The 23,977-nt window shown below is 37.3% G+C and overlaps 1 protein-coding gene across 3 annotated transcripts in view; it reads right to left on the bottom strand.

Annotated features, from left to right (window-relative positions):
- Positions 1-23,977, bottom strand: part of LOC150096712 (multiple PDZ domain protein-like) — a 1,501,001-nt gene that overhangs the window by 147,560 nt on the left and 1,329,464 nt on the right. For all 3 annotated transcript variants that reach the window (XM_090408593.1, XM_090408594.1, XM_090408595.1), the window contains one exon: positions 3,826-4,166. In XM_090408593.1, coding sequence (XP_090264719.1) covers positions 3,826-4,166 — 341 coding nt within the window. The remainder of the gene's footprint in view (positions 1-3,825; positions 4,167-23,977) is intronic.

The raw sequence follows: 23,977 nt of genomic DNA, 5'->3' as shown, positions 1-23,977 counted from the left end.
TTCTTTGATAGCTCACAAATTTTTATTCCGCCTTCAAAATCCTTAATAATGTCGAGTTTTGTTTCCAAAGTCAATGTTTTTCTTTTCTTGCTAGCTGTAGAAGAATTGAACTTGCTTCTTTTGGACGATATTATTATTTTTTATGTGATTTTGTAGACTATAAAAATTGTGTATGAATGGAGACTGCACGAAACATGTCAGTGCTTGTTCACAGCATGTACTACACTGGCGAATGCGGCCAGCATGGAAAGATATGACTAGCAGTGAGGCCTGACGGGAATACGTACATATAAGAAACCGTGTAACTCTGGATTCGCGTAAGTCGGGTACTACTGTGTGTGTATATATATATATATATATATATATATTTTTTTTTTTTTTTTTTTAACTACCCTGCTGGTACACTTCATGGAAAACAATGGATTGGATATTGGACAGGAATTTCTGATTTGTGATCATGGAAAGGATCAGTAGGTCTCAGTGATCTTCCCACTTGGCATTGTTGTACTGCCATAGGATTGTTTGTAGTTTGTGAATAATGGGGGAGGGGGGGGGCATTCCACTAGAGATGAAATATAATCATATTTCTTATATTTGATACACCTTAAAAGATTCAGAATGTAAAAGTCTTACAAGGCAGTTGAGATTGAAGTTGAAAGTTAATGGGATGTTAAAGATGATATTTCTTGTTGATACAAGATTACAAACCTGATGTATTAGAATTCATCATACTGGTGTCACTCCTTGATCTTTCAATTTAAGCAAATCTCTTGTTGGAACATTGAAGAGGTTTCACTTTGATATCACTCTGCTGGAATATTTTGTTTTATGGGAGCAAGGTAACTGATATTTTCCCAACAGATGTTGAATGAAAGAGGTTGTTCAGAATGTTTTTTAGCTGCTGTTTCAATGAGAATATCACCTGAACAAAATTTTTTTTAATGATTTTGAAAATCTTGACAATTTGTCTAAATCCTTCTGGATAAAGAAGGGTGCATCTTCCTTATTGGGCATTCACCAATTGAAGGGATTGAATTATAAAAAACAATCGTATGCTTTAATGTTTTCTGTTTCTTGTTGTTTGTTTTGTTTGTTGTTTCAATAGTTTCTGGACATGTTAAGCCTTGTAAGATTAATTTGAGAATGAAGTATTTATACTCACAAGAGATGGATTTAGTACCAGAGCTCTATCTAGCACACATGTATGCCCACTATTATCTGGAAAATAATGATTGCATTTGGAAATGGAAAGGCTATCTCCACATGCAATACAGCACTAAAGTAGGTCTTGAACTCTGTTCCCCCATGCCAAGGAGAAAATGAGCCTAGACACGACTGATAATTGCAGGTCAAGGTGTCTAGTTGATCATTTCTAGCTGGGACATCCAGCATTACCTCTTTTTCCAAAAGCAGTGCATTCACATTACCAGGATCTATCTTTCCATATGTCGACAGGGAATGCTGTAAGGAACATGGGCAGGGTACTGGATCTCCAGTAATAATTGTCTGGAGAATAGCAAAGCTAAAAAAGAAAGGCTTAGAGGAAGAAGAAGAGAACAGAATAGAATATGGAAAGGGTATATTCAGAAATTGAAAAAGGCCAACATCCCCACATGGAGAGGATGTTGGCCTTTCAAGAAAAGAGATTAAGGTAAGGTATAGCAATCAGTTCAATTTATAGAAATGAGGGAGGAGGGGTTGCACCCATAATGAATCATGCAACTCTGTGAAGACCTAGAACACTGCCAATATTTTGGACTACATGAAGTAATTAAGCATGTAATCCAGAGGAAAAAGGCATTATAGAGGCAGAATAAGAGAAGTGGTAATAACCAATTCCACGAGGAGTACAAACACCAGGTGAGGAGGGTGACTTGGTTGGTAAGGGTAGCAAAAGTGAAGTATGGGCAATAGTTAGCTAATGAAGCCAAAAAGAATCCTAGGGAGTTCTTTCGATATGCAGCCAGCAAAACAAAAAAAAAAAAAAAAAGAAGATTATGAAAGGATGACATTGATTGGAGAAAATGGAATAAGGACAACTGCTGCAGAAGATATAGTAGAAATACTTAATGAGTAATTCATAAAGATTTTTCATTCTTGTGAATGTGACATCATGGAGAGTTTGAGAACAGTTGATGATGAGGAGGAGAGACTGACCGTAAGTGAGCAAGAGGTATATGGGGAATTGAGCAAACTTGATATTAATAAGGCTATAGGACTCAGACATCAAATTATAGGCCTATCTTGTGTCAGGTGTTGGTTAAGTTGTTGGAAAAACTGTTGAGAACTACGATCCAGAATTGGGTTGACAACAATGGTATTATATTATGGTATTACAATAAGGTGACGGCTTCCTTGGACAGAGGAGAAGGATACACAGTAGTATACTTAGATTTCGCAAAGGCTTTTGATAGATTACTGCATGATAACTTGATAGTCAAACTAGAGTGGATGAGGTTGGATATCAGATTAGTGCATTGGATGGAGACCGGCTATTTGATAAGTATCAGCAAGTTGTGTATGCGGGAGCAATATCCTTGAAGAATAGAGTCACTAGTGGTGTGCCTCAGGGGTCTGTTTTAGGACCATTGCTGTTTAACCTGTATGTTAATGATATTTGCAAAGATTTGGAACTATGCAGAGTAGAGAAGATGTTTTGGCCTTACAAGAAGACTTGAATAGATTGAGTGAATGAGTACAGGAATGGGGATACAAATTTAATGTTGCAAAATGTAAGATTTTAAAATTTTGGAAATATAGTTGGGATGTAGAATTTATACTTGGTGGGGACATATTGTTGGGGGTGGAGGAAATAAGAGATCTTGGGATGATAGTGGACATGGATCTGAAATGTAGGTGACACTTTGCCAAAATTGTAAGGACAACAAAAAGAATTCTGGGAATGATGCATAGGACACTGACCTGTAGAAGTAAGAGATTCTTGTTCCATTGTTGCCTCGTTTTGGTACCTTGTTTTCAAAAAGGATGAGGAGATATTGGAAAGGGTCCAGAGGCAACAGACTACAATAGTTTTTGATCTCTGGAATGTTGAATATGAGGAAAGGTTGAGAAGAAGCAATTTACAGAGTCTAGTGGATAGGAGGAAGAGGGGTGATATGATAGAGACCTACACATTAGTAAGGAATTGTTATAGGATCAATGTTGAAGAGGTTATACAGAAAACAGGAACGATCAGGGGGAAAACCAGAGGTCATTCTTGGAAGCTGTATAAGGAATGTTTGAGCAGGGGGAGTGAGAAGAAAGTGTTTTGCATGCAGTGTTGTGAACGATTGGAATGCTTGCCTGAGACGGTGGTGTCTGCAGAGAATTTGAGTGTGTTTAAGGCATGTATGATGAGCTGTGTGTATGACAAAAGTACCTCCTAGATGAGTCTTTGACTCCATGGGGTCTTGGGATGATGATAATAATAATAATCTCTGGTTAATATTATCACCATAACGACATCACTTTTTACAGATAAAATGTATCTGTTTTTGATGCAATTCTCTTCACCTAATCTTACTACATAATATTCTATCAATAATTTTCTCCCAGGCATGTAAAATCCACTCTTTCTACCTTCAGAGAAAAAGATTAAAATTGATAAGGAATCTACAATGATGACACTCCTTGTCTGTCACAAATCTGAAATATCCAAGTACACTATACTGACCTTGAGAAAGAGGAAGAAAAAAAAAATGACACTTATTTATCAAGTATTTAAAATAAATGCTTGCAAATGAATTTGAAAAAAAAAAAAAAAAAAAGAAGAAGAAGCAATCTAATCTTCAAAAACATATTAACATAGTGACACGCTATACTTACCAATGGTGTGTCAGAACCTCCAACAATGCTAAGACCTAATCCCATTTTTTCCTTTGTTATTTCAATTGTTGTTTCCATCCCTTGTTTTATGTCACATGTTTTGGGATCTGCAGGAGGTTCACTACAGTAATCTTCAGATGATAACATATCATCTTCAATGCTTGTAAGAGGAAGCATAGGAAAGAGTTTTGGTTTTTGTGGTGATGTAAGACATGAAGAAGACACTGAATGCATCCCACGGGTAGATAAAAAGGAAGTAGCAGATCCTATGGTTTGAGATGCAACATTAGGCAATTTTCCCATCAGGTGAGGTGGTTTAGGAGGAGGCACAGGCGGCACACCTGTAACATATTGAGTAAAGGATAGTTAACAAAAATGCTGGTAGGATGAAGTAACATCATTAGTCACAAAGAACAATAACAATAATACACATGGCAGAAGAAACAATAATACTCACATAATGAATGTACAGTCCATGACAGCAGCAGGAAAGTAATAAAAAATTATGTAAAAAAGAATTCTTATTAAGATTATTATTTTTTGTATCATCACAACCATGAAAGATTGCAGTACCTATCACAGAGTAGTATAGTGAGGAGAAAAGAAGTGTTACATAATCCAAAACCCCCATGCTCCAGATAAAAAAAAAAACATAAAATTGTTTTTTAAGCCATTTCAGGCTTCCAGTAATCAGTTGGTCTCACTAGAGCATTAAAATTCCCCTTAAGACATTAACAAATATCTGATCCTAGAATGGGAACATCCACTTGGTCATGCAGACCAGCAAGAATGCTAATGGCATAATCATACATTTAAGTCTGTATACAAGAAAAAATAAATAAGTAACAAATATTTTCTATTAACCACGCTACCGGCCAGGATGTATATATACGTCCACATTACCATGGATGTGAAGTGCATATTAAAATTTTAATACCATTGATATCACATTGAAATTTATGATGGATACGAAGCTTTAGAGGATGCGTATTTGATCTTTAATGGCCAGTAAAGTGGTTAAGTACTTCTAATAATCGAAAAAATGATTACATAAAAAATGTAAAAAATATGTAAATGTCACTGAGTTTGCTACACTGTGTTCTGACAGCACAGTGCTGGCTCTGGTCTATTTGCTACCTTAGGTAATTTAAATTTTGACATCATCTGTTTCAATCTACAAATATAATTTACAACAGATGCTCAAGAACATATTTAGGTGATGGATAAATTTGGATGCCCAGTGATACTACCACACAAGTTACTGGATGCCTATATCAGGCATCCATTAACTTTGGATCAGATCACTGCATTATCTCTGCTTAATTTACCCAAACAACTTGGTGCTGTGGGATGGCTAAAGTGCAACCTTTTGTGGATGGAAATTAAATTAAAAAAAAACATTTCAACAATATGGTTAATTAAGAATATCAAGTTATTTCTCATGCTGAAAAATAAGAAACCACAAGCTTAAAGTTAATTTAAAATTCCTTTATTGTAGTTATGAGTTACAGTAATCTCTCAATTATCCAACCACAGCAGGAGAGCAATTTGCCAGTCAGATAATTGAAGGGTTGGAGATAACTGTACAATTACATGGTGCTACACCAGAAGTCAGTTGATATACACCAAACCATTCAAGAATTAGTTAAATAGGGGTTCATTCATTTGGTAAGGTTGGATATTTGAGAGATCCCTGTATTTGTTAGTATTTTAATTAAATTCTATGAACTATTCTTCTTCTTCCTAACATGGAATATAGGCCATGTGGCCTGTTCTGGTCTCATGCCATCTCTTTCTTGGTTGTTCCGATTCTTCTTTTTCCACTTATTTTGTATCTGTATAATATTTTTGGTAGTCTGCTGTTGTCCATTCGATTTAAATGTTCTAGCCATTTTTGTTTATACTGTCTAATGTCTATGAACTATTTAAAAGGTTTATTTTAAGTAGGGTAACTGAGGTCACCAAATAAATAATTATTCTCTTTTTTCAGTAATATAACTTTAAACAAAAGTATATAGATAATTCACTTATTTGCCTATTATGATAGGAATCTGTTGACAAAGTATCTAATAAGCTTAGAAAGCACAGCTCAACAGATTAAACAATGAAATCCTAGTTTTTCTGAATTATGTAGCACTGAAACAAGTAACTGTGATTATACCAACAGTTTTGGGAATGTTTAAGGATCAAAGCTACAGAGAGAGAGAGAGAGAGAAGGGACCTCAACATGATCACAAAAATTGAGTGCAAAAAATAAACAAAACAATGGCCTAAAAGCAATTGAAAAACACATACACATACCAAATAAAAGAGGGAGAAATAAATATAATTATTTACTAAAATAAAGAGCCAAAAGGCTTCTGTTTGACAATGTAAAATGTAAAATAATGCTGGATCTAATATCCACTTATATAATTTTACATAAGTGGATATTAGATCCAGCATTATTTCAAGCTGAATGTAGAAAGTATGAAAGCTTCATGAGGTGAGTTGACCAGAGAGCTTACGGGAATACATTCCCTCAGCATTCACGAGTTGCCTTAGTAGACATTTCAAGTTCCTTAGTACTGAACAAGAGTTTTTGCTCTCTTAAGGTTTCTACCTGATCTCTGAGGAGAACCAACAAGTTTGCCACAGCTGTCAGGTTAGTGAGAACTTATCAAAATGGAACAATAAAAGGCGAATATATAACCCCTTGGGTGGCACCTATGTCTTCTATGTGGTCCATACTAATACTAAGGCAACTCGTGAATGCCAGGGAATGTATTCTCCTAAGCTCTCTGGTCAACTTACCTAACAAAACTTTCATCATTTCTACATTCGGCTTTGAAATAATACTGGATCTAATATCCACTTGACTTAAGACCACATGGAATCCTGTTGTCATACACACAGTTCATCATACCACATCTTAAATGCACTCAAATTCTCTGCAGACATCACCCTCTCAGGCAAGGCATTGCAATCATTCACAACACTGCATGCAAAAAACCTGCTTCTCACTCCCCTGCTCACACCCTCCTTATACAGCTTCCAGGCATGACCTCTGGTTCTCCCCTAATATCCCACAGTTTTCTGTAAAATCTCTTCAACGTTGATCCTATAACAACCCCCCCCCCCCTAACTTGAGGGTCACTATCATATCACCCTTCTTCCTCCTATCTATTAGACTCTGTAAATTGCTTTTTCTCAACCTTTCCTCATATCTGACATTCCAGAAACTACCTTATTGAGTCGTTTCTGGACCCTTACCAACATCCCTTTGTCCTTTTGAAAATCAGGTGACCAAATCCGTGCACAGTAGTTCATGTGTGGCCTAATCAGAGACTTATGCAATGGATCACGAATCTGCTTACTTCTACAAGTCAGTGTCCTTTGCATAATTCCCAGAATTCTTTGTGTTGTCCTCACAATTTTGGCAATGTGTCCCCTAAATTTCAGATCCTTATCCACTATCACCCCAAGATTTCTTATTTCTACCACCCCCAACAATATATCTCCATGAAGCATAAGTTCTACATCCCATCTTTGTTTCTCAAATTTTAAAACCTTACATTTTGCAACATTGAACTGGCATCACCATTCCCATGCCCATTCAATGATTAACTAATAACAACATAAAAATAAATCTTTATTTTGGATGACTTTATACAAAAGTTTCTTTTGTTTAAACTTAATGAAGTTTTTCCTATATTGGAAGATAAGAATGAACTCAAAGACTGCTCGTAAGCAAGTAAGAAGTGATGGTTTTCTTTTTCTAATTTCTTTTGTAGCCTATTATTATTATTACTATTAGACTTCCATGGAGTCATGGATTCATCAAGAGGCCAAACTCACTCACTCACTGCTTTGTAAGAGAAAAAGCAAGCTCTTACCCTTTCTTAACTGTGTATGCCCCCGTGTTCTCTCCCTTCCTTCCATATAATAAAAAATTTCATCAGACAATATTCTATATCTTCATTAAGAAGTTCATAGACCTTCTATCATACCACTCCTCTTTCTACTTTAACTAGTCTGTAGTCCATATGTCCTCATAGTTTATCTGTCCTCATAGTCTACATTAATCTGTCCTCATAGTCTACATTCCAAAATCATCATCTTCTTTGCAGCCTTTTGGAACCCAGGAAACCAAATCTGTGCATAGTGCTCCAGATGTGGTCATATCAAGGCTTTATAAAGAGGCAAAATGACTTCCATATCCATACATGTCAATGTCGTTTCAACATTGCAATTATCCTCCGAGTTTCATTTCCAATTTTTGCCATGGGATCTTTGAATGTTAATTTCCAATCCACCAAACTCCAAGATTTCTAGCCTCATCCATTACTCCAAGCATAATCCCATCAGTATAATATGCTGCTGGATATTGCATCATGTCAATATGCATAACTTTATACTTATTAACACTGAATTGACAGTCATCATCATTTGCAAATATTTCAAGCTTATTCAAATCATTCTCTAATTGTTGTATACCAGTAGAATCTGTACTGATATACAGCGTAACAGGAGATTAGTAAAATCTCCTGTCAAGCTCTTCCCAATACCGTTATTATATAGATCAAACAACAGGGATCCAAGGACAGATCTCTGGGGTATACCACTGGACACTTAAAATTGGATATGAGAAGGAAGCGAGGAAAAGAGTTGATAGATTTAATAGGCACGAATGACTTGACTGTGAACAAAATGCACATCAGAATGGATATCAGGAGGTTGCTTAGACGGATAAAAGAGAATAGTGTAATAGGAAAGGTAGTAAGCGTGTTGCTTAGGTATGACAATGGTGAGATGAGATGGAGAGCAAGGATTATGAATGATATGTTAGCTGAAATGTGTGAGGAGAAAGGAGTATAGTTTGTTAATGTGTGGAATGAGTTTCATGGATGAAGTGAAGTGAACTATATAAGATGATTGACTGCATTTGAGTGATTTTGGTGTGAGTCACTTAGAGAGACTGCTGCTGGAAGGTAGAGAAGTGAGTACAGAGAATGAATCTGATCAAGTGGGAAGCGATGTGGAAGAGTAAGATGGGAGAGATTGAAGAGGTAGTTATGAATGAGGAAGTGAGTGGCATGAGTATAGAGAATGGGTGTGCAAGAAGAAGAGGGAAATGGGGAGGTTCAGGGTGGACAGGAGAACACAGTGTGAGAAAGGGAGATGCATGTGTTGATTGACAGGAAAGGAATGGGATAACCTTGGATCAAGAGGAAACAGTAGGACTTGGAGGGGTTCTAAAATGAATAAGCAGAAAGGGAAATGGTTCCAGTTGAGCATGGAGAAATCACATCGAATGAGTGGTATCAGTGAAACTAGCTGTAGATCCAGAAATGAGCTGTTGTGTTTGTATACAAATGCTAGAAGTGTAAGAAACAAGGCAGATGAAATGGTTGCACTAATTGAGTCTGTTCACCCAAAAACTGTTGGAATAAGTGAGACATATTAGTTAAGATAAAAAGCCAAATGGCTAGTTTTCTAGCACCTTAAAATAGAAAATAAAGGGATAAACATCCCCTTATTATATAGATTGTAGTTATCGATCTTTAGTTTCGCTTACTGGCTATAAAACAACAAAGGATGTTTATCCCCTTATTTTCAAAGTGAGACATGGTTAGATGAGGACAACATCCTGACAAGAATAGAGATGGAAGGTTTGGTGTGTTTTGTGAGAATAGAAAGGGTAAAAAGGGGAGGGGGTGCTATCGATGATAGAGAACCCACTGGGATATATAATTATGTCCATACAAAGTACAGATGCAAGAGGGAAATAATGCCAGTGGTTTTGAGGCAGTATGGTGTTAGATAGAGGTGAATAGAATGAAATACTTGTTGGATGTTGTTATAGACCTGGTAACGTGCATGGTAGTGACTATGATATTGTAAAAACAAATTAGCCAAGCAAATAAGAAAATGGTGATAAGATCATTATAGATGATTTTAATTATGGCAATATAAACTGGAATGATTAGATAGCAACTGGAAGTAAAGAAAATGAGTTTCTCGAGTTTTAGAGGGACAACTACCTCAGACAGTACGTAACAGAAGGAAAACGAGGATTGAGGGTCTTGGATTTGGTCATCTCATCAGAGGATGTAATTATAAATGAGGTGTCAAATCACCCACCAGTTGGTAAGAGTGACAATGCGATGATTACCTGGGTTGTTGTCAGCAGTGAGGACCTCTGTGAGAAAGGAGTATATGTGGAACTACAAGGGGGGGGGGTGATTATGAAGAGATCAGGAGACAGCTTGTAGGTGTAGCATGGAATGAGGAGTTAGCTGGAAAAAAGATCAATGCAGTTTGGGGGATTTTCAAGAACAATCTATTAGAAGCAATGTCTATATGTATTCCAAGGGTCAGAAGGTTAAATAAGGTAGGTGTGAAATGGATGAATAGAGAGATTAAGCATGCAATACAGAGAAAGGCATTATAGAAGTGGCGATAACCAATTCCATGAGGATTACAAAGACCAGGCAAGGAGGTTGACTTGGTTGGTAAGGGTAGCAAAAGTGAGGTATGAACAGCAGTTAGATGATGAAACCAAAAAGAATCCTAAGGAGTTCTTTCAATATGTAGTCAGCAAAAAAAAAAAAGAATGATTATGGAAGGATGACATTGAATGGATAAAATGGTATAAAGACAGCTGTTGCATAAGATGTAGTGGAGATACTTAATGAGCAGTTCATAAAGGTCTTTCAATCTCGTGAATGTTAAAGCAGTTAGATGATGAAGCCAAAAAAGAATCCTAAGGAGTTCTTTTGATATGTAGCCAGCAAAAAAAGAAGGATTATGGAAGGATAACATTGATTGGAGAAAATGGTATAAAGACAGCTGTTGCAGAAGATGTAGTGGAGATACTTAATGAGCAGTTCATAAAGGTCTTTCAATCTTGTGAATGTGACTTCATAGAGAGATTGAGAGCAGCTGATGATGGGAAGGAGAGACCGACTATAAGTGAGCAAGAGGTGTATGGGAAGTTGAGCAAACTAGATGATAATAAGGCTGTGGGACTTGATAATATATCACCATGTATTCTGAAGGAATGTGCCAGGGAGTTGATACCTGCCTTGATATATTTTTTTAATATGAGTCTTGCATTGGGTCAAATTCCTAAGGAGTGATAGAAGGGAAAGATTGTGCTGCTTCATAAGGGAGGTAGAACTCAAGAATCAAATTATAGGCCTATCTGTGTGTCAGGAGTTGTGGTTAAGTTGTTGGAGAAGCTTGTGAGAACAAGGATCCAGAAATGGGTTGACAACAATGGTATTATCTTTGATGGACAGCATGGATTTCCTAAAGGCAGATCATGTTTTAGTAATCTACTTACTTATTACAATAAGGTGAATGCTTCCTTGGAGAGAGGAGAGGGACACACAGTGACATACTTAGATTTCGCTATGGCTTTTGATAGATTACCACATAATAAGTTGATAGTTAAACTAGACCAGATGAGGCTGATATTAGTGTATTGGATTGGAGGCAGGCCATCTGATAGGTATCGGCAAGTTGTGTATGGGAGAGCAATATCTAGGAAAAGGAAAGTCACTAATGGCGTGCCTCAGGGGTCTGTTTTACGATTTGGGCCAATGCTGTTTAACCTGCATGTTAATGATATTGGGGAAGATCTGGATGTTGATATTCTGTTGTTTGCAGATGATGCAAAGTTGGGATGAACCATGAAGAATAGAGAAGATGTTGTGGCCTTATAAGAAGACTTGAATAAATTGAGTGATTGGGCACGGGAATGTGGATGCCAGTTCAATGTTGCAAAATGTAAGGTTTTAAAATTTGGGAAACAAAGATGGGATGCAGAATTTATGCTTGGTGAGGATATACTGTTGAAGGTGGAGGAAATAAGAGATATTGGGGTGATAGTGGATAAGGATCTGAAATTTAGGGGACACACTGCCAAAATTGCAAAGACAACACAAAGACTTCTGGGAATGATGCAGAGGACACTGACTTACAGAAGTAGAGAGAATCTTGTTCCATTGTATAAGGCTTTGATTAGGCCACACGAGGACTATTGTATCCAGATTTGGTCACCTGGTTTTCAGAAGGAAGAAGAGATGATGGAAAGCATTCAGAGGCAACTGACTAAGGTAGTTTCTGACCTGTAGAATATGAGGAAAGATTGAGAAGATGCAATTTACAGAGTCTGGTGGACAGGAGGAAGAAGGGGGGGGGAATGATAGAGACCTACAAGTGATAGTAAGGGGGGTTGTTATAGGATCAATGTTGGAGAGGTTTTACAAAAAACAGTGGGAGATCAGGGGAGAATCAGAAGTGATCCCTGGAAACTGTATAAAGAGGGTGTGAGCAGGGGAATGAGATGCAAGTTTTTTGTATGCAGAGTTGTGAATGATTGGAATGCCTTGCCTGAGAGGGTGATCTCTGCAGTGAACTTGAGTGCATTTAAGATGTGGTATGATGAGCTGTGTGTATGACAACAGGACCTCCTAGATGAGTCTTTGACTCCATGGGGTCTTGGGTAATAATAATAATAAAAAATCAGTCACTCTTTCTTTTAAGGTTACACGGTGGTCAGCATTCATAGTGAAGAATTTATGGAGACACAACACGTGTTAGAATAATTACTTTACTTAAACTTTAAGAAAGTAACATTCGACATTTTGACCCGTGTATCGAGATCATCATCAGGAAAAATAGATATGTATAGGATGCAAGCTACAAGACACTGTGCTATATAAAAGTACGATGAATCTAAATGCTTGTTAATTATTTAACCTAGCCTGACTTCTTGTGGGAAAAATAAAATAAAAAAATAATAAAATAAATAAAAATTAAATAAAATAAATTAAAAAATTAAATAAAATAAAAAAATAATAAAATAAATAAAAATTAAATAAAATAAATTAAAAAATTAAATAAAATAAAAAAATAATAAAATAAATTAAAAAATTAAATTAAATAAAAAAATATAATTTTTTTTTAAATAAAAAAATATAAATGGAACCACATTAAACATTTCTAAAGTCCTCTCATATTGAGATTTTCTGTTTGGGCTTGTTCTTGTTGCTATATGAACTGCAGATGAGTTCTCCATATTCTTGGAATGATTAATCCACCATTTTTGTTCAGGTTTGGATAATGTTTCAACATTTCACAAGCTTCTTTAAGAAAATTTAAGGAAGCCTCGAAATTCTGATAAACCACCCAAATATCAATAATAATGGCAGCATGAAAATTCCAAGGATCTGGATGGCACATTCAGCCCACCTAACACGTAGTATCTATCATACGTGAGGACTCCAGGCAACCTTCAGCCAGTATTGGATACCATTCCATACCAACTGGTTGGAATGTATATGTATGATCATGGTGTTAATATGTATATATATACATATACATAGACTTGCGTTGATGTACATTTTTTATTTTTATTTTATTTTATTTTTTCCGCCAGAGGTCAGGCCAATAATTGTTGTAAGGGTTGGTCAGTAACTTTAACAAACCATGTAGATTGTAGTGTAGTTTGTTTTCTGTATATAGTGCATATGCTCCAGAAGATGACCTTAATATAAAGGTCGAAACGTCGAAAGTGGATCTTATTTATGTTAAACTAAAGTTTTACTCAAACACGGTAGTTGTCTCCATAATTTTCCATAATGTATTTGGATCACCGTGTAAGCCTAAAAGAAAGGATACTTTGGAAGTCCAGAGAAGATTCACAAAGGTGATCAGTGGTCTTTGGAATGTGTAGTATGAGAACAGATTGAGAGAATGTAAGTTGCAGAGCTTCGTAAACAGGAGGAAGGGGGATACGATTGATATCAGGTTGACATGGAAGAGATTTTTCATAGAATGGGAGGAGGGGGGTAGAAGAAGAAGAAGAGGCCATCTCTGGAAACTGTGTAAGGAGTGTGTGAACACTCCTTACACAGTAGAACCTACTCCTTGGAGTAGGTTCTTTGCATGGAGAGTGGTTGGTAAGTGGAATGCATTGCCTGTGTGCTGTGGGTGTAGACATATTGAATCAGTTTAAAGAATGGTTGGATGAGCACTGTGTGTGCCTCCCACGATGAGTCTCTGACTCCATGGAGGTCAGATGTTAATAATAATAATGACCTATCCTAAATGGTGGTAAAACAGTCACATATTTAATTGAGACACCTTCTGATGCTATGATCAAATCTTATTCTTTATCCTCGAGTTGCTTCTTTTGCATGCTGTTTGAGAAAGTTTTCATTTGCAACAGCTCAATAAATTCTCCATCATTCTTATCAAGAGTTTTCTCTGTTACCCAATCAATAACTGGACAATTTAAGTCACTCATAATAATTACTTGTTTAGTACCCATCAGAGTAATTTGGCAATGCATTTCTTCATCCCCAGCAACTGAATTAACAGGCCTGTACCAACACCCTACCATATGTTTCATCCTGCTAGCCTCCAATCAGTGTTATATTCATGTCCCCAAACTCACTGCTAAATGGGACATTACTATTATTGCTTTAATGAGTTTCTACCCTAACTGGACTCAAGTCATCTGATGCCACAGTAGGCCAATGGAGAACGATGGTCCTTTGCAGAACTTCAAAAAGATAAGTCTGTTGATGTGACCAAAAACTATACCAATGAAATAAGTAATTTAAAGGTGCATTTGACACAATTCTGAAATTTTCTAATTTTTTACAAAATGACAATGTAAACTATGTGAAAGTTTATTTTTCACTTGGTTAGATTATAATATTTATTTATTTATTTAGCGTATGGCTCACACATGAAAAGTTACATTACATTAATCCTTAATATATATGGACATAGTAATAGACATATGTACAATAAGAAGACATAATACAGTCATATAAGAGACACTCAAGAATCAAGAATAGGCTACAACTGAATGTCTAGGTTGATTATCCAGTCGACTGCACTTGTTGTAGCATGGATGAAGTCTGACAGTTTCCACTATATGCAAGTAGGACACATTCTGCTATAATATGATTAATTGTCTGGTGGGGTGATCCACAGTCACACCTGGGTGAGGCAATCATGCCCCATTTGTAAAGGTGGTCTGCACATCTGCCATGGTTGGTGCGGATTCGGTTAAGGGCAGACCAAGTTTTCCGAGGTAGGTCAAAACCCGAAGTTATCTGTGTTGGGTTCACTAATTCATGGAAGATCCCTGTTGAAGTATTACACCAGGACTCTTTCCACTTCTCCTTCATGTTGAAGCTTCTCTCTGCAAGATTTTTTGCTGTTAAGATTGGAGGGTGCCTTGACTCTAGCCTGTTTATTTTTAGGGGTGGGATGTCTTCATGGATTGGAAGATTTTGGATTTCCATGATTTTGCTGTATTCATGTAGAAGAAAGTTGGATCTGCGGATGTATGGAGGCGGGATGTTGCTTAGCACTGGGAGCCAGTAGGCTGGGGTTGATTTCACAGTTCCAGAAATAAGGTGCATAATGGTGTTAAGCTGGGCATCAACCAAATACACATGGGCGCTGTTCAGCCATATGGGTGAGCAGTATTCAGCTGTAGAGCAGTGCAGCGAAGCGTTGTTGCTGAGCCACCCTAAATTGTTCCACATAGTTTTTGCAGTATATTGTTTCTTGTTTTTAGCTTGGATGCGGTGTTAATGAAATGTGGTTTAAAAGATAGTGTTCTATCTAGAGTGATGCCCAGATATTTCGGGAATCTGTTGTAGTGTAGCAGTTTGTGGTTGAAGTAGACCATGAGTTCTTTGTTAGCCTGGTTATTGTTCAGGTGGAAGCATGAAACTTGTGTTTTGCTAGGATTCGGGCATAATCTCCATTTGCTGAAGTATTCATCTAGGACTGCAAGGTCGTTTGTTAGTGTATCTTCCATTGTAGTAAAATTGGTGTGTCTGGTGGCTAGAGCAATGTCATCAGCATAGCAAAACTTCTTAGAGGCTGTATGAGGCATATCTGCGATGTATAAGTTAAAAAGGAGGGGAGCCAGAACTGACCCTTGTGGTAATCCATTATCCAGTGTTCTTTGTTTGCTTTTGTTCTCATCCATACACACTTGGAAAAGGCAGTTGCTTAGCATGTTATCGATTAGTTTTGCTATTGTTTTGCAAGGGACTGCACAGAGCAGCATGCAGACTGCGTCATGCCTCCAGACTGTGTCATAAGCTGCAGTAAGATCTACAAAAGCTACAGCTGTTTTCCGGCATTGTTGGTAGCCTGCCTCTATATGTGTGGTAAGTGACAGAACTTGATCACAGCAGTTTCGTTTATGTCTGAACCCAGATTGTTCCACTGGGACTTGTTCTAATATCTTAGGGGCAATTCTATTAAGGATGAGCCTTTCTAGGAGCTTATAGCAGGTGCTAAGCAGGGCAATTGGTCGGTAGTTTTCTGTTTTTGTTGTTGTTGGTTTTTCCTGGTTTTAAGACAGGGACAATTTTTGTCCTCTTAGACTATAATAAATTTAGTTCAATCCTTTATCCATCATGTTGGAGGCTTAATGGATTTTTTACAACACTCAAAAAGAATTAAAATAGAATTTAATACTTCCTATATTTTGTCCTAGTCACTAGGACATCTACGGGGATTACGAAAACAATTAATGTAACATGCACACACAAATTTTACAATACTAAGCCCAACCACGTGGGTGACACTAAAGGTCTATCTAGGTGGAGCGCCCTCTAAGGGCAGTAGTAGGTGGCCTGGAAGGTAAGGTGGGACCTCTGGTGATGAGTGTTTCCCAAATCTTCGGAAGCTTAAGAGAACCCACAATCTTTGTTCCAGTGGAACTGCCCTTACTACTGAGCTTAACCACATACACAACACTTTCCTCTCCAATGGCTACAGCGAACACAGTATCAAAAAAATAATCAGTTCCTCCTCCATTCCCCGTCCTTCTCATCAACAAGATTTTAAAAATGCCATCACCATACCCTACATCCGTGGCACATCTGATAAAATAGCCAAGATACTAAAAAAGTACAACCTACACACAGCATATAAGCCCTACCGCAAACTTGCTACCCTTATCAGTTCTACGAAAGATCAACTCCCTCCTCTCTCGCTGCCTGGAGTTTACAAAGTACCCTGTTCCTGTAAGCTGGCATACTTTGGACAGACAGGCAGATCAGCATCCATCCGCCTGGAGGAACACAAGTCTTACATATGTAAACATAACTATGGCCATTCAGGCTTGGCTGACCATGTTTTGGACACCACCCACAGAGTATCATGGAAGAAAACCACCATACTCCACCACAGCAAATTCAAGAAAGAGAGACTTTTCTTAGAAACAGCAGCAGCTCTCAGAAACCAACCAAATCTTAATAAATATGGTTGCATTAAGCTTCTGAAGATTTGGGAAACACTCATCACTAGAGGTCCCACCTTACATTCCAGGCCACCTACCACCACCCTTAGAGGGCTCCACCTAGATAGGACTTTAGTGTCACCCACGTGGTTGGGCTTAGTATTGTAAGATTTGTGTGTGCATGTTACATTAATTGTTTTTGTAATCCCCGTAGATGTCCTAGTGACTAGGACGAAATATAGGAAGTATTAAATTCTATTTTAATTATTTTTGAGTGTTGTAAAAAATCCATTAAGCCTCCAATATGATGTCTTCACAGCACTTAAGCCTCTACACACGAATCCTTCATCCACGTGTGAGCAAACAAAATTTGTACCTGAAAATATCCCAGTATCTCCCACAATGCAAAACACTGTGAGAGATACTGGGATAGGCGTGCTGGGAGCTTGCTCCACCTTTGCTACGAGTTGCACTACCTTACCCCAGTCCTGAAGATATTTTCAGGCGCAAACTTTGTTTGTTCACACTTGGATAAAGGATTGAACTAAATTTATTATAATGTAAACTATATTATTAATTATAAAAACTATAATTAATAACTACCTATTTTTCAGGAATCACAAAACAATGATATGTGCATGCAGGCACTAACACTGAGCAAATGAGGCTGAAGAAAGACAACTGAAGTCGGTCCTAAAAGGTCCCCCCCCCCCCCCCCCCAGCAGGCTAAATTTGGTTGTCTTTGCCATTCGGCTAATATTCTTAGAATGCAAGCTTCCCAAATTTGGGACAGTCTCATGCACTGAAATTTATTGATGTCTGGAAAGTTTTTCAGAGCTGAGGCCGATTCAAGGAATAATCTTTCATATTTGTACTTGCTGCAGTGTAATAAAGTGGCGTTCTTCCAGCGTATTCTGTGCTGGGTGTCTAATGCATGGTTAGCAAGTCCTGAGTGGTGAAACCAGATGTAGTCCTAGTGTTTGGATATCCTGATATTGGCGGTCCTGTCTGTTTGGCCATAGTAGGACAGTCTGCAACTGCAAGAGACGTGGTAGGTTTAGGGGAAGTGGCTACAATCCTCCTAGGTTTAGGAGGATTGTAGCCACTTCTTTGGTGAAACAGATAAGAGATGCCAATTTCTTATGTGGTTTGTAACTAGTTGTGAGGTCATATTTTCTTAGGATTTTTGTTAGTTTTTTCGGATATACTCTGGATATATGGAATGGTGATAGATTTAGAGTCATCTCTGTTATGAAGGGGGAGGGGGGGAATTGTGGTTAACTGGTTTTAATATTTTTTGGATTTTTGGAGGATTGTAGCCATTGGCTAAGAAGGTGTTAAGGATATGGTTAAGTTCAGTAGTTAGAGCATTGTTATCTGAACTGATTAATTTTGCCCTGTTATATAGGTTTTTTAATCATCCTATATTGTTTGGAGGGGGGGGGGTGACTGCTGTTGAATATATCTATTTGTATGTGTAGGTTTTCTGTAAACAGAGAAAGTCAGGGATCCATCAGGCTGGCATGTAATCAGGAGAAACGGTTGTAGAAAGTATTTTACCTTGGGTATTATAAATGTTAAAAATACCAAGCTATTTTAAACCTGGTTTTACTCCATTTCCCAAGTAAGCAAACAGACTAATAAGTCAAGTTTGCGCCTGCATGAAATGCAAGTCTAGCTGACCCTGCAGGTAGTGCAAGACCAAGGTAACTCATGGTAAAAGTAGAATAAGCTCTGATCACTAATCTTAATATTTACCCATAATGCAAAGCACATCTCCTGGAGGAGATATGATGCTTTGTATTAAAGGCAAGGGGCCACTACCCAGTATTACTAAAATCTTGATATTTCTAGCCTGGCTCCCACTGATGAGACCTCAATAAAGGTCGAAACCGGTCTGGGTAGTGGCCCCGTGCCTTTAATACAAAGCATCATACATCTCCTCCAGGAGATGTGCTTTGCATTATGGGTAAATATTAAGATTAGTGATCAGAGCTTATTCTACTTTTACCATGAGATACCTTGGTCTTGCACTACCTGCAGGGGTCAGCTAGACTTGCATTACGTGCAGGCGCAAACTTGACTTATTTGTCTGTTTAGGGAAATAAGTCAAGAAATGGAGTAAAACCAGGTTTAAAATAGCTTGATATCTTTAACATTTAGGAGAAACGGTTGTTGTTTTCCTTTTCTAAGGTAAATTGGATCCTGGCGTGTTGATTTTTTAAGTGTTGAGAAATTGCAGCCAAATAGCGAATACATCATCTACGTAGCATAGCCAAACAGTGGGTTTATGTGGGGCAGAGTTTAAGTCTTTTTTTTCTTCAAAGGTCTCCATAAAGAAATTGGCCAGGAGTGGAGAACCCATGGCTGTCCCCTCTATCTGTTTGTAGAATTCTCTTTGCCAAATGAAATAGCCTGAGTTCATAGTGAACTGAAACAGGGCTGAGATATTGGGAGGAAGTTTGGCTTGGATGAGGTCTAAGATATCTTTGAGTGGGAGATTGGTGAACAAGGAGGAGACATCAAAACTGCTCATTATGTCAGCGTGTTGGAGTGAGAGGTTTTCTATGCTGGCTTTAAAGTGGAATGAGTTTTTTTATGTTTGAAGGTGTGTTGCCAGTATATTGTGGAAGCACCTTGGCTAAATGTTTGGTTAATTTGTATGCAGGGGAAACCAATGCCATCCAAAATGGAACGTAATGGTATTCTGCATTCTGCTTATAGATTTTTGGTATCCAATATATTGCTGGGGGGAGTATGGAGTTAAAAGATTTTAGTCTGTTAGTCACTTCCACAGGTCAAGAGGTAACCTTCTTAAGGAGCCTATGGAGTGTTCTGATATTTGGGAGCTGGTGGGATCATGTTCTATAGGGAAATAGGTAGACTGATCTAAACGTAAAGGGGAAAGCTGACCTGTAGTCTGTTTGGTTTAGAACCACAGTGGCATTTCCCTTATCCACTTTAGTAATTATTATTTTACTGTTGTTTTTCGTTTTTTACAGAGCTTTGAATTCATCTTTTGATAGGTTGCTTTTTGGTGGTTTGGCTTAGGTAAGAACACTGGCTACATCCAGTCTGATATTGTTGGCAATATGGTTGGGGAGGTTGCAGATACCTTGTTCTACCTATATCATTATTTCTTCTATTGGGATCTTTCTCAGTGCTACAGCGTGAGTGCACTGATTATTTTAGTCATTGGGCACCCACCACAGAATATGCCAGAAGGAGGCCACTTTATTACACTGTAGCAAGTATAAATATGAAAGATTATTCCTTGAATCAACCTCAGCTCTGAAAAACTTCCCAAACATCAACAAATATGGGTGTATGAGACTGCCCCAAATATGAGAAGCTTGCATTCTAAGAACATCAGCCCAATGGCCAAGACCACCCAATTTATTACCCTTATGGGGCACCTTTAGGACTCTAGGACTGACTTCAGTTGCCTTTCTTCAGCTTCATTTGCTTAGAGTGTGTGTCTGCGTGCATATCATTGTTTCGTGATGCGTGAACATAAGAATGTAACATTCTCGAAATATAGGTAGTTATTAAAGTTTTTATAATTAATAATATAGTTTTTACGTTGTCATTTCCTAAAAAATTAGAGGTATGTCGAACCAACACATAAGCCTGTATACAAGAATAACTGATATTTTACTATTCCTCTGTTTTCCAAAAGTAAACAAAAAGAGTCTGAATCTGGTGGCACTTAAATTCTACAGCCTTTTTCAAAAATTTTAGTTTAGGATACCATCAGGTCTAGAAATTCTGTTGGATTTTATATACTTGATACCATATTCAACCTCAACCAAAGGTGGTGGAGAACTGAGCTAATTCCTAACTGGCTCTGGAATTCTGACTGAGAAGATCTTTAAAATGTTGAATGTTTATGTCCACATGGAGATTGTTTGTCACATAATTACTTTATTAATTTCTGAATCTTTATTAGTTCCATGAGCACCACAGTACACCTCCTCAGAATTTCAAAACAAAAAAAGCAAACTGATGATACACTAACCAGGGAAGCAGCAAACAAATCAACAGCAATATTTGAAATAGACTTAATAACATTGTTAATCTATTTCAAACACCAGCAAATATTTCAAATCTATTTCAATTTCGACTTGGTTGCTGTCTCCCATTCAGTCAATACATCAGCCCACTTTTCTACCCCATTCCTCCAAAGAAATGTACTACAATTTTACTATTTAAATAAAATTAATTATTCCATTTTCACAAACACAAACTACATTAACAAGGAGCTGTCGAGAAAGTTGGGTGAAATTCTCCATGTGTAAAGCATAGTAAGGAATTCACTCAACTTAAATAACAAATGAAAAGTCAAGCAAAGAAAGAGGTTATATGTGAATCAAGGAAAACCTCTCAAAGCTTTTTAGAATCATTTCACAAATATATATGATCTTAATTCCAACCTCAATGAAGTTCAATAATAAAATAATTATTCAACATAAATATTCAGTGTGTTCTACATCCACATATGACTCTGAAGCAGTATCTTTAAAATATTTCCTCTAGCAAGAATTGATTCCAGCAATGGCCTTGAAGATTCAAGCCATACGCCATTCTTTGCTCTTCTTCTATGAATTTCTGTTTATTTTTAAATAAACAGAAATTCATTAGTTCAGGACTGGGGTAAAGTGTTATACCACCTTACCCCAGTCCTGAAGATACTTTCAGGTACAAACTTTGTTTGCTCACACTTGGATAAAGGATTAAACTAAATTTATTATAGTCTAACCAAGTAAAAAATAAACTTTCAACATCTTTCTCTAAATCCAGAGTAATTTAATAGAACGGTGGCACACCGTTTGGCAACTCCTATAGGTAGAGATGACCTTGCTAATGCTTCTGCCTGGTATCTCCACTTGGGCCTGGCTCCCACTGAAGAGACCTCAATAAAGGTCGAAACTAGTCTGGGTAGTGGCCCTTCCCTTAATGCATAACATTATACATATCCGCAAAGAGATGTGTTTTGCATTATGGGAGATACTGAGATAGGAGTGATGTTAGCTTGCTCCACCTTTGCAACGAGTTGTCCAGTGTTGTACCACCTTATCCCAGTCCTGAAGATACTTTCAGGCACAAACGTTGTTTGCTCACACTTGGATAAAGGATTAAACTAAATTTATTATACAAAATTCTTTGTTAAAGAAGGTTTAACGCCAAAAGAAATTCATTCGAAGTTCATAAAAGTTTATGGGCCTTCGTTTTTGACAGTTAATGGACATACCAGCCTTGAAGATGATCCACATGAAGGACGTCCAAAAAGTGTAACAACACCAGAAATCAGTGATCAAGTGCACGATATGGTACTGGATGACCAGCGAGTCAAAGTGAGCGAAATTGCTGAGACTATAGACATTTCAAAACAATGTGTAGGATACATTTTGCATGAAGAATTGCAAATGAAAAAGCTTTGTGCAAGATGGGTGATCAAAAATGCACTTGCATGAAAATCTTTAAACAGTGCTTGGGGCGTTTTAACAAGAATGAAACTGATTTTGTGTGTCGATTTATTACTATGGATGAGACTTGGATTCACCATTGCACAGCAGAATACAAACAGCAGTCAAAACAGTGGACAGAGGCCAGTTGTTCAGCGCCAAAGAAAACAAAATCAATTCCATCAGCAGGGGGGGGGGAGGTCATGCCATCGGTGTTTGGGGATGCTAAAGGCATTTTGTTTATTAATTATCTGGAGGAGATATAAATAACAAGATACCTACTAAGTGTGTATCCTATTATTTGTAAAAGGTAAAACAATAACCTGAGAATATTATTCCAATCTTTTAACCAGACTAGATGAAAAAATTTGTGAGCAAAGACCCAGTTTGCAGAATGTTTGGATAATGCAGTTTGTATAATGGTGCTGGGGCATCGCTAGAATAAATGTATTAGTCTTAAGGGAGATTATGTTGAAAAATAAAAATAATTTTGAAATTATAAATTCGTTTTTCCATTGTTAGGCCAAGAACTTTTCAGACCACCCTCGTATATGATGATATCCCAAAGCAATATTAACATCAAGCTTACTAAAAACTCTCTACATACCAGACCTACTAGTATTTCTTTTCTTTCCTAATACTATTCATCCCCCTGCCCCTACTGCCTAAAAAAAAAACTTAAAACACTCTCTGAATATTTCCATTACATTTCAGTGGATGTTATCTGTGTACCATCTCTATCAACTAAAGTCAATCTTCCATAATCACTCTGTCTTCTACTTGCCATATAAATGCAGATGGCTTGGTTGGTTGAGTGGTTAGCACACCTGCTCTCCAGCCAACAGGTTGTGGGTTCAAATTCAGCTGGGGGCATGAATGCTTATGAATGTTGTGTACTGCTATAACCTTTGATATGGTGCAGTATGATCTTTGCTGTCCTTGCACCATTAAAACCATAAATTATCATCCATATAAATGCAGAATTTTTTAAGATTTTGATTTGCTGCCTCAGCTAATCTCCTTTCAATATGTCATACAAATAATAGGATACACAATGAGTGGGTATCTCCAGAGCATCTTTTCTCAGCAAAACTGCATAATTTTATGATTTCCAAACTATGTTTATCCTCCCAATCTTAGAAATACAACCTGACCTTTCCATTAATAACTGATCTTGAATGAAGTCTGAAGCATTAGTAATTTCTATCACCTTTAATTGTCATATTGTAGGTAAACAATTAATTTCCTTAATTTGTCTTCATCTATTGCTCTGTAATTCTACATATCTTTTTTAATTCAGAAGCCAGAAGCTTGCACCTGCCTAGCTACTTCTCATGCCAAAATCACTATGTTTCTTGATGTTTTTGTAATTCAATTTTTGCATGTGTTATTTCCTAATTCCATTGTTTCTGAACAT

The sequence above is a fragment of the Typopeltis vanoorti genome, chromosome 18 (genome assembly GCF_054136105.1).
Source record: "Typopeltis vanoorti isolate ZY-2024b chromosome 18, IOZ_Tvanoo_1.0, whole genome shotgun sequence".
Classification (NCBI taxonomy): domain Eukaryota; kingdom Metazoa; phylum Arthropoda; class Arachnida; order Uropygi; family Thelyphonidae; genus Typopeltis; species Typopeltis vanoorti.
The sequence above is the reverse complement of the archived record's forward strand: the minus strand, read 5'-3'. Positions and strand labels throughout refer to the sequence as shown.